This window comes from Pseudophryne corroboree, chromosome 2 (genome assembly GCF_028390025.1).
Source record: "Pseudophryne corroboree isolate aPseCor3 chromosome 2, aPseCor3.hap2, whole genome shotgun sequence".
In the NCBI taxonomy this organism is placed as follows: domain Eukaryota; kingdom Metazoa; phylum Chordata; class Amphibia; order Anura; family Myobatrachidae; genus Pseudophryne; species Pseudophryne corroboree.
Genome location: NC_086445.1, coordinates 718511626 through 718523710, shown reverse-complemented (window position 1 = coordinate 718523710; position 12085 = coordinate 718511626). Strand labels below are relative to the sequence as shown.

General features: G+C 42.9%; 1 protein-coding gene across 3 annotated transcripts in view; it reads left to right on the top strand.

Annotated features, from left to right (window-relative positions):
• Positions 1-12085, top strand: part of INKA2 (inka box actin regulator 2) — a 68525-nt gene that overhangs the window by 31352 nt on the left and 25088 nt on the right. Inside the window, exon 1 of one of the 3 annotated variants that reach the window (XM_063955358.1) lies at positions 2996-3446. The exons of 1 other annotated variant lie outside the window; for it this stretch is intronic. In XM_063955358.1, the coding sequence (XP_063811428.1) occupies positions 3402-3446 (45 nt within the window). In that variant the 5' untranslated portion in view covers positions 2996-3401. Of the gene's footprint in view, positions 1-2995; positions 3447-10407; positions 10478-12085 lie in introns of those variants that run through there. One more of the 3 variants, XM_063955362.1, reaches the window with a different exon arrangement.

Below are 12085 nucleotides of genomic sequence, written 5' to 3'. Positions count from 1 at the left end.
CTGTCAATATGGGATGGGTATCCCATCAATATATGTTAGAGCGCAGTGACATAGGTGAAGTCAGTGGCTGGGGAGGCACTGACCACTAATGACTCCTGGATGTATGTGTTAGGTAACACTGGGTGCAGCACATCTAATGGGAAGGATTACCAGTGATCAGCATGGGATACTGCTGTGACCTTCCCCCCGTTCTCTTCTCTTTCTCCCTGGTACATGCTGTGACTGCGGATTAACTGAGCTATCCTGCTGGTCTAGTGCAGTGTCAGCGTACTGTGGAACCCTTCTGCTGTGCACCTCTCCTCATGTGGCTGCTGTGTGGTTGTGGTGCAGTGGGGGGGGGTATTTATCCCTCTCCATCTCAGGATCATCCTGCCTAGAGGCTCCTCTGCGATCCCTGCACTACAGGCCAGTACACACGGGCTGACGTGGGAGAGATGTGTGCTGAGCGGTTCGCTCAGCACACATCTCTCCTCCCACTCAGCACAGTGCGATGTGTGCTGAGCGTGCGGGGGGAGACTGGGGGGCCGCTCATTTCACCCAGCGGGTGAAATGAGCGACCTGCTAGATTGGCCTGCACGGCAGGCCAATCTAGCACCAGTGATAGCCCCGCGCATCGCTATCGCTGTGGGGGGTACACACGGAGCGATCATGCTTAAAATCTAGGTAATCTAGTCAGATTGCTTAGATTTTAAGAAGCGATCGCTCCGTGAGTACCCCCCTGTCTGAGTACCTATCTGAATTGTTGCTGGGGGCTCCACTGGTGCCACTCTCTCCCAGGCTTCGGACATCCAGCTCCTGTGGTGTCCTTGCATTCAGCTGTCTGACTTTCCCTGAGGGTAACGCAAGACACCATCTGACCTGACCCAGCCGGCCATCCATGGGGACTGTGTTAGACACATGGGGTCGGGTGGAGGAACACATGGGCCTGTATATCAATCAGAAGAGTCAGTGTCTGGGGTGGAAAGGGACCAAGTGAGTGACAGTCGCTCACTGTCACTGATCCAGTGTAATGGTAGGGAATACGGGTGTGGTTCATCAAATCGACAGTATCTAGGTCGACAATGTTTAGGTCGACCACTATAGGTCGACAGTCACTAGGTCGACATGGATGGAAGGTCGACAGGGTTTCTAGGTCGACATGTGCTAGGTCGACAGGTCTAAAGGTCGACATGAGTTTTTTTTTTGGTGTCGTTTTCTTCGTAGAGTAACCGGGATCCCAAATTAGTGCACCGCGTCCCCTCGCATGCTTCGGGCATGGTGCCTTCGCTCCGCTACCGCTTCGCTCGGCACACTTTACCGTTCCAATCGAAGTCCACGTGGATCGTTAAGTATGAAAAAATTCAAAAAAAGAAAAAAAATGTGAAAAACTCATATCGACCTTTAGACCTGTCGACCTAGCACATGTCGACCTAGAAACCCTGTCGACCTTCCATCCATGTCGACCTAGTGACTGTCGACCTATAGTGGTCGACCTAAACATTGTCGACCTAGATACTGTCGATCTTCAGACCGGATCCCAGGGAATACATATGATTTACCGGCAGAAGGGATGCTGGCTGTCAGTATACCAACAGCGGCATCCCATCAGTTGGAAGCGAGGCAGCAATTCCCCTCATGAGCTCGCTGCACTTCGGGCTCGGTGGCTCGCTTTGCTCGCCACATCGACCTACCACCCGAGTGGGAATAACCTGCGGTTGTTGGGATTCCGGCCGACGGTCTTTCACTGGCTGTCAGGATTCTGGCATCGGTCTCCTGAATGCCGGGATCCCGACAGCCGGTATTTTATCTGCATCCCAATGATAGGGCCAGCCCTGCTGAGAGGAGTATGTCTTGATGTGGGCTCAAAGCATGCCCCCTCAGTGAGGAATATGTGAATGCTCTGGTGCTTTTTGCACTGCAGTTACTGCAATACAGTGAATGCAGTAGTATTGTTGCCCGCAACGCTGCACTCCAAGCAGTTTCTAATTATTACAGGGGCAGTTGAGCTCATCACTGGCTCACCTCTTGTCTCTCCCTGTATTTGCAGCACAGCGTCACAAATTCTGCCAGTTTTGACTATAAATATTCAAACCAATTTTTATAGTCCAAACTGTGATATAAATATCTTCTTAGTATTCTATTGTAGAGTAATACAAAGAAGATATTTATAACACAAATCAGTGGAAATATCTAAGTATGACAGGTGAGGCTCTGGCTCCCCCGCTGCACGTTGGTGGTTAAAGGTACAGTAGTGAATTTTCCACGTGTCAGTATGTATAAGGAAGTTACAGGCTACATTATTTCTACTTCCAGTTTACTTGGTTCTTTTCGCCAAATTTATCACAAGTTTGGCTTTATCCAGATTTATATTATTGGCTATCCAAAACATGTGAGAGCTGATAGCCAATAAAATGCTGTTTTTGAGATCCAAGTAAATCCGAACCGTATTTCACACATTACAATTGTCACTCCATCTGTTTAAATGAAAAAAAAAAAAAAAATACTAGTTTGACATGTAACATGGAGAAAAAAACACTTTCATTTATTATATAACCAGTGACACTCTTTCTAAAGTTCCAATAATAGTAAGAGGTGATGCATGTGCTAATAAAACTACTGTTTAAATATTCTGGGGGGGATTCAATTGTATGAAAAGTCAGTTGGATTTCTGTTTTTTCATGTCTGTTAGATTAGATAGGAAAAAACAGGCACCCAACTGACTTTACAAACAATTGAATATCCCCCATTGTGTCAGTTTAAAATGTTCCTTATTAATCGGCTGTAATTAATGCTAAATGTAAAGTTATGCATTTTCTTCATTCTGTTTGGCAAACTGTATATTTGTCAGCTACAATACTCCCCAGACGTGAAGCAATTACTAGTCATGGAAGCATGAACATGACAGTAACTTTTATATACTGTAGAAGAGTGAAACCTGCTTTAGCTACCCCCTCTTGTGGGCTTCATGTTAATAATCAGCAGTCTCTATAGACATCAGTACTCAGTAAGGCTTGTCTGATCATCAGGAGGGATGGGCTGCCATTGGCTGCTGAGAGCAGCAGCTATCCCTGTACATCTCTCACTGCTCTGGGAAATTGTATGTTTAGAAAGCAGCATGTCAAGTAAACTACTCTGATCCATAGAGCTACCAGGGAGCTGGGAGTCTCGCAGGCAGTACTAACACATGTATTATAATTAAACAGAGGGACTCAGGAGGATCAGGGGACGTTATCTTGGTGCATTAATTGGACCTTCGTTGATTTATAACACATCCTACATGCAACCTGTAAATAGTATTCCTGACAAGATATGAGCTGGAACTAAGCTGGGTGTGATAATATGCTGGAACACTGACATGCTGTAAAACTGGTGCTGAGTTTCCTCAAAGACTTGGAAATGGACTCCCATCACTAATCATTCTAATGAAGAGTATGGACCAGTACATCCGCAGGCTGAGGCAGGAGCTGGTAAGAAATCACTTCTTTGTTTATATATACAAAATATCTATCTATCTATCTATCTATCTATCTATCTATCTATCTATCTATCTATCTATGACATGAATTTGTCTGTCTTCTATAAAATATCTGACAGCAAACCCTTGTGTTATACAGTCAGATAAATGGACATTATGGGGGAAATCAGTTATTTTTGCACACCCTCTCACATGACATATATTTAAATACACGTGTTGATAAACAGAGTGACGGTATAAGGGGGTGATATATCCCTACACAAATAACTGAAGTTTCTTCGCAAACATAAAATATTCTAAAACCTAATAATACTTAGCACAAGGGGAATAGCTACAATGGGCCGCCCTGAGCAACAAAACAGGTGTTTGCTGGTTGCCTAGACTGTAGTCATTTTCAAGTAATTATCAAGTCATTTGTACAACTAAAAAAAAAACAACAACAGAAAACAAATGGTCTCTATTAAATAATTCACTCATGCTTGAGGACATAAGGCATGCTCAGTTTATGCACAACACAAAGGATATGATTTGTGTACCGCATACAGAAAAGCAACACATTACGGTGCAAGGGGTTTTTGTAGTCTCATTCACCATATAGAGGTTTATTCTCAACAAAAGTGGACTGGACTCTGTCCTAATATACTGTAATCACAAGATTCATTCCATTGAATAGTTATAGAATAGAATTACTAAAGAGCATTAATAACTTGCAAAACATAATGGAAACTATGTAGGTGACAAATGCATAATAAAACATTCAGTGTTTGGGGTTTGATGAATGACGCTGCCAGTGTATGGGGACTGCGGGCAGTATTGGGGCTGCTATCTATGATGTATCCTGCATTACCTGTCTAATGACTTTCCCCGATACTTGGAATTTACAAATGTAAGTGAAAATGAGTTCTCCCTTACATTCAGTGATGATGAATGGGCTCCCTTGTATGACATACTGTAATTCTTTACACTATATACTTATTCCTGGATTAAAACTGCATCCTCTAGTGGGGGAATTCAATTCATTTCAATGTACTGATTCAATGTGCAGCTGCGTACAACTCAGAATAATGTCAGCCAAATATTGCTATTCTTCCTGCACACTTCAATGGGGTGCAAGGGGAAATTAACACTTACTGGCCGCAGAGGCACTTTGCGGCCATCATCCTGAATTTAATTAACCCCTAAATATATGGGCATTATTGGAATGTTAAATATATTTTTGCACATTAGGGGCATAATTGAGAGATGTACGTAAACCCAATGTTTATGCATTTCTTGCACTTCCCTGGTGTTTTCAGATCTGTGAATGCGCAGAAGCTGCACTGTGCATTTGCTGATCTGGGGCGGCAATATAGCTTGCTTCGCCCCAAGCGCAGCAGCTGCTGCCATTTTTTTGGGTGGCAACAGGGTGGCGAAAGGCAGCGTTCCAGAAAACAGGGGAGTGCTGGCCCCGTTTTCGGCATGCTGAAGCCATTGGCTGCATCGTGCATTAACAGGCTTCAGCAGCGTGATTTAACTGATGTCCGATGGTCACGCAGATGATCCGATGCTGTGTCCTTGATTGCAGCAGTGGCTCACAGAAGCCTCCAGTGGGTGCTTTTTAATTTAAGATGCCTTCTCCAGCTTTTGCACATTTTTGCCCCACAACTGCATACAAAGACTCATCGAAGCGGCGGTGCAATTAGCGTCCATCTCTAAATCAGCCCCTGGTGGTAGCTTTATGACTGAGTGCTTCTCAAGACCATAAATACTAAAATACTATAGAGGGATGAAAATTACGTTAACGTTTATAGGGGGTCATTCCGAGTTGATCGCACGCTAGCTGTTTTTAGCAGCCGTGCAAACGCATAGTCGCCGCCCACAGGAGAGTGAATTTTCACTTTGCAAGTGTGCGAACGCCTGTGCCGCCGAGCTCTGCAAAAACATTTTGCGCAGTTTCAGAGTAGGACTGAACTTACTCAGCCGTTGCGATCACTTCAGTCTTTTTGGTCCCGGAATTGACGTCAGACACCCGCCCTCCAAACGCCCGGACACGCCTGCGTTTTCCCTACCACTCCCAGAAAACGGTCAGTTGCCACCCATAAACGAACTCTTTCTGTCAATCTTCTTGCGATCGGCTGTGCGTATGGATTCTTCGTTAAATCCATAGCTCAGCAACGATCCGCATTGTACCCGTACGACGCGCGTGCGCATTGTGGTGCATACGCATGCGCAGTAGGGACTTGATCCCAGCGCAGCGAAAATCAGCAGTGTGCGATCAACTCGGAATGACCCCCATAGTGTGAAGCTGTTTTATTTGCAAAAATGTTTCCCTTAGAAGGTCACTGTAACTGGCATGAGAAAACATATGTTAGAGGATAATGAAGTGAAGAATGTGTTGAATCACATAAAAGAGGTAAACAAGAAGCACACACACAAAGCAGTAGAGTGAATATTGCACAGGTAAAAAGAAAGAAGTTTACTTTAAGAGTCAACAATGTATAACAGACAACAATTCTAAGATTGTGGGAAAGGGGTTGAGGTGCCTATGTTTAGACTTCCACCCAGTCATGCACCTGTTCTGTTGTGCGATGGTTGAGAGAGCTCTTTACTAATGAGAAAACTAAGCACACATTACCGGAACATTCCATGCCCTTCCTGATGAAACACAACAACTGCGGCATCACAGCATTTCTACACTACATTCACAATTACACGTTTTATATTGCTGTTTTCAAGGGAATCATTAAGTGGTCCCTGAAAGGGCCAAGTTCTACATTCCTGAAAAAAACATGGAGATAAAAGCATTATCATTAATGTTTTTGTAGATATCCTGGTGTAAGAAACTACTTCTTACGTTTGTAAGAAGATAGTGAATGTAGTGTTAATTTTATTGATTGGTCATCAGTTTTTTCTACATTTGTTGTTAGTTTCAGTACCGTCTTGGTTAAAGACAAAAGGGGTCATTCGGACCCGGCCGCAATAGCGGCCTGCTGCGCAGCAGCCGCACAGCTACTGCGCAGCCATACACATTGCGGTCGCATCCCCGATAGATGCGACCACAACGTGATTGACAGGCGATGGCATAGCAGGGGTGGGGTTACAGTGTTGGAAAAAACGGGGCAGGCCGGGACCGTTTTTGGGACAGCTGCGTGATGTCACAGTCACACACAGCCGCTCCCAAAAAAAATGGCCACTGACCATCTGCCTGCGCTGCCAGGGGTCAACCTTAGTTCCGATGCATCCACGTTTAAATTGCGGATGCATCGGGAGGCGGCCATACACATGCTGGGCAGCCTTGCCCTGTGCTGGGCAGCCCTCAGCGTGTGCAGAGATGAACGCAGGTCTGGCTGCGAACGCAGCGTTCTGCTTTCAGTTCTGAATAACCCCCAAAATAAGTGATATCTGTGAGGAATTCAGTAATAAGATGAGAAATTGTGTCTCAAAGACAATCTGTAAGTCAGGGCCATTTTATTCTTGTACACTCCCATTGCTGCCAACTGAGAGCATCAGTAAGGAAGCCAGTTCAGCCTCTTCTTTACAATGCACAGATTAGACCATTTTATATTGAAATGGTAATTTGCTGATGTGTGCACATACACCAACCCCTAAAACGCGCCAAATAGCCCATTTCGCGTGCCACAGAATTTGTGATTTAGCCGCACCTAAACACTAATCCTAAGTACCTAGTACAGTATAAGCAAGGCAAGACTCAAAATCAAGGGAAAAGTAGCAATATCGAAGAAAAAGTGTGCAGCCTGTGTAAAAAAGGCAAAAGACAGGTTCGGTCACCTGCGCCATGCCTTGTTCTGCATTATCTGCCACTGTATACTAATTCCTTTGTAACAAAAACAAATGAAAAAAAATCTTAAGTACCTCGTGCACTATTTACAAACTAAGACGAAAACTGAAAAAGTATTAATATTGAAGGAAAAGGTGTATAAGCATGTGAATTGTGCAAAAAGTGCACCATAAGGACATATCTCTACCACGGTTATGGATCAATGGGTCAGCCTGGATAAGGTGGACAGTCAATAGGTCGACCACTATTGGTCAACAAAGACATGGTCAACATGGGAAAAAGGTTGACACGGTGAAAATGTCGAAACAGGACAGTTACACAAATGAAAAAGGTCGACATGAGTTTTATATGTATATATGTTTTTGGTGTTGTTTTATCCGTAACATGACTAGGAACCCCTGATTAGTGCACTGCGTCCCCTTGTATGGCTCGCTTTGCTATTCCCAATCATAGTCCACGTAGATGGTAAAGTATGAAAAAGTAAAAATTATAAAAAATTATAAAAAAAATGAATGTAGACTTTTCAACATGTCCCGTGTCTACCTTTTCACTATGTCGACCTTTTTCCATTCCACTGTGTCAACCTTTTTCCCATGATGACCTTGTCCATGTTGACCAATAGTGGTCGACCTATAGACTGTCGAACTAAGTACTGTCGACCTACCATCCGGATACCCTGTATCAAATCATCTGTATGTTAGTTGATAAGTGGCCCAGCATACATACCTGTTCTGTAGTCATTTGAGTAAGACTCATGAGGGGGCCTTGGCTAGGGACCAGAATGGCCATGTCCGGGCAGGACCAATTTCCAGAGAGATGCCTGATACACAGACCTGTGAATAGGGGACTCCTAAAATATACTTGATGAAGGATAAATTATTAAAGCAGGCCAGTTTTATACAATCTGTTGCCCTCTACCTTGATCGTGATGGGAGATATACAGGTATCTTGTGATCCCTTTCCGCAGCCCCCAACCAACACCAGTAACTATTGCTGTGCGCATGTACAGTGTCATAATCTTAGGAGGAGTCTTTCTAAAATGTGATAGGCTCCGCCGATGTGCCTTGGATGTAACTTACAAGGGCAGCGGTTCTCACAGCCACTTTTTATGCAAGTTACTTTTAGTACATAGCCGGTATATTTTATTTTATAATGAGTAAGTCCATCAGTATATACTTCTGCTTTTTTTAATAGATATACCCCTTGGAGTTTAGTTCATAGAGGTCAGAGTGTAGTACCCATTAAGACAAATGGGGACTACAGTCTGCAGCGCCAATTAGCCTTTTCCAGGAAATGTCTGTGAAATCTCCTGCATTAGGCTATGGTTACATACTGTAGCTGGGATACATAACATTATGCAGAAACTGCACTTTCTGCATCATTTTATGATAAAGGGCTTGATACATTTGCTTCCAAGTTTCAATTGAATGGCAGCAAGTAAACAAAAACCATTGAAGGTAAGTAAACACTACCCTCCTAATAGGAGGCTCCTACCAGTAACACACAAAATACTAACAAAAAACTAGACATCGGCCATTGGAAGAAAACCATTTATGTTTCCGATATATCAATTACCATTCCTAGAAAAACTCACTTTCAGCATTCTATTCCAGGGGTTCAGATAATGAAAGGAGCATGCTAGTTCATTGCAACATTACCTGAAAGTTCTCATTTAAAAAATAAAAAAATCCAGAAGACCAAATATTTCTAACAAGAAGCCCCTGACATGTCTTAAACATCCATAAGTTGTATTAAAGAGGATCTTAGAGGTCATTACAAAGCACCATTAACAATAATATTATTTACAGGAGGTCCCCTAACCCCTGTATAAGCTTATAACCCTGACCCTTCCCCATGTACTATAGAAGTTGGGCTCTTCCCCTCCCTCAGAATATCACCATTACCAGAAGCTAATCAGCACTGAATAAATGGAAGCTGGAGAGGCAGAGAGTTGACAGTGTGATGGAAAAGATTGAGCTGGATATTCCTATTGCCTGGGTATGGTGCATATGATATCTGATTTGACAGGAGGCCATACATTTACAGTGTCATATATGCTCCATAGCTCCAGCCCTAGGAGAATAATCACAAGGATGAATACAGTCTGTCAGCACTCAGCACTCTCATAGCCTGCTGTCAAATGCGGTGCTTCTTTAGCTTATTTCAGGCAACAGTAAGGGCCACTGGGGAAGGGACCCAAATAATGTGCCACATTAAGAAGGTCAAATAAAAAAAAAGAGGACTGTCCAAAATGAAAAAAATTATTGGAAATTATGTTTTTTTTTAAATCACTTGGTGGTGTCTTTAGTCTTTACTTATTCTTGGTATTATCTTATTTCACTTCATTTTTAACATGACATACAGCATGATATGGTTCCAAGACCACTGACAAAAAAAAAAAAAAAAAAAAAAAAAAGCTGCAGCATTGCTCTTTTTATAGTAAAATAACTCCTCAATGAGCTATAGTATTATGGTACAATATGTTAAATTTGGCTATAATAATGTATGTATTGTTCACAATAGTAGTTAATATTCATTTAGTAGCCTAAATATTCATATTATTATGATCAGAGAGAAAAGTTTGCGGGAACAATGATTTCATTATAGAAGAGAAATATTTGATGATCATACTGAATTTGAAAATTACAAATGTAGCTAAACTTGTACGTAAGATGTCCTGAATAAATCACAATTTCTCCATCCTTTGTTGCACATTCATACAGAACTGGATGATGAACACGTTGTGACATGCCCTGCAGAGTCACAGCAGTGGAGACGTGTGTTGGATTTGCATAGTGTCTGAAGGGCTTAATTAACCACCTCCGAATGTAGTAATTTGCATAAAGATATTTTTTAAGGGGAGCAGTTACATACAGCCTCACCACTCGTGGCACGAGTCTCGTGCCAAGAACTGACTCTCTTCCATATCCTTTCATTGACAGGCTGATCAAAGAGACATTTGAGACTGGTATGTTCTTCTTTATGTACAATTTAATTGGATATTGGGTCATAGCATCTCTTAACATTCTTAGATAATTACAAAAAATATATATTATTTTTTGCTCTTTAAGGAAGCATTTAATAGGTTTATCTAGTCTTTTGCTAAAAAGCCAAATACAAATGATGGATTATATTTTTTTAATATAACATTTTTTTTTTATTATGGTAAGGGTGCTGCTGGGCCTTATCCCCATAGCCTTGGACTCGGATACAGACTGCACAACAGGGCTGATGTAGAGTTGAATGTAAGTCTGATTGCACAGTGTATCTTGTGTGTTTTCACACTGCGCATACTCTGGATCCAAATGAGCACAACTATGGGCGATGAAGGCACATCTCCGTCACATATTCAGCTGCATCTGGGTGTTAACGGGGTTTGCACAGATAGTTCAGAGCGGGTGTGTCAACAAGTCAACAGGATTGCGGGCGATGCAAAGTTGTGTGTGTGTATTGACACTTGTTTTCAGTCTTAGGGGGATAGTCAATTGTCTGAAAAGTTATTTGGGTGTCTTTTTTTCCCTATCTAATAGACAGGAAAAAACAGACACCCAACCTACTTTTCAAACATTTGTTTTCCCCCCTTAATGTTTGCACGAGGTATCGAGCTAGTGCACAGCTATTTAACCTATCACACAGATAGGGGTGGGCTCATCATAGACATGCAAACAGCTCAGCATACGACTGTGTGCATTTACTTCTGCTCACACAATGCGGCTGCAATACTCCAACACTTGTTAAATTGGATATAAAACATTTGCAGGTTTGAATCTATTGAATCTAGGTATTGAATCTAGGCACCACGCCTCCTGCTGTATTACTGATCCAAGCTGCATCCTAGGACGTAGTATCGGATAATCTCCGACACCATCGGCCAGCTGGGTGACCCATGCGGTTGCGTAAGTCGGACGCCGCAAGACCTACCAAGAGGCCTGTCCCCATCCCTCCACTACAATGGCGGCATCACTCCTCCTTTTGGAGAAACAGGGGCCATCGCTGCCCTCTCCCTGCTCCAGATGACATCTGACTGTCAATTACTGACAGTCTGATGTCGTAGTGAGACTGACGTCGCAGGCTCATACAGCACATGTGCAGTATGGGTCCGGACCATGCGCAAAGTAACAAACATTGGTACATTGTGGCATGTGCCACATTAACATCTGAACCTGAATCAGGGCCAGTGTGCGCTTTGTAAATTGTCTCCTATGTGTTATCTTGCTTAAGCTATATTAATGTGATGTACTAATTTAAAAAGGGTAGGAACAACGTTTGATGTTTTTTACAACATTTAGGGGCTGATTCTCAGTCGCATGCTGCTGCGAGCACTTTAGTGTCTTTTGCTGCATTCACATCCTTGACTTTATGCTAATGCTAATATAAACACTTCCCCTGGTGTACAGTGTGCGTCTATATGCAGAAGGGCTGGGATGCCCACTTTGTGCGTCTGCAGTTGCAACTATCGGAAGCACCATCGGGACTTGCACCAGCTCCATGCTACAGTGCAGAATCTCATTCGGATTATGGCCTCAACGTACACGATTAAGATTTTGAGATTGCGTTTGAGTTCACAACCACTCCAGCGAGACCCCATGACAATCCCATAACACACCCATCAGACGGAATATCATTGTGCGTCTATTTATTATTCATTATTATTATTATCCTTTATTTATATGGCGCCACAAGGGTTCCGCGGCGCCCAATTACAGAGTACATATGCACATAATCAAAACAGGAAAACAGTGACTTACAGTTGAAGACAATATAGGACAAGTACAGGGTAACTAAGCATAACTACACCAGTAGATGACAGAGATAAGTTCCAGGTGGCCAAAAAACTGCGTGATTTGGGCAGT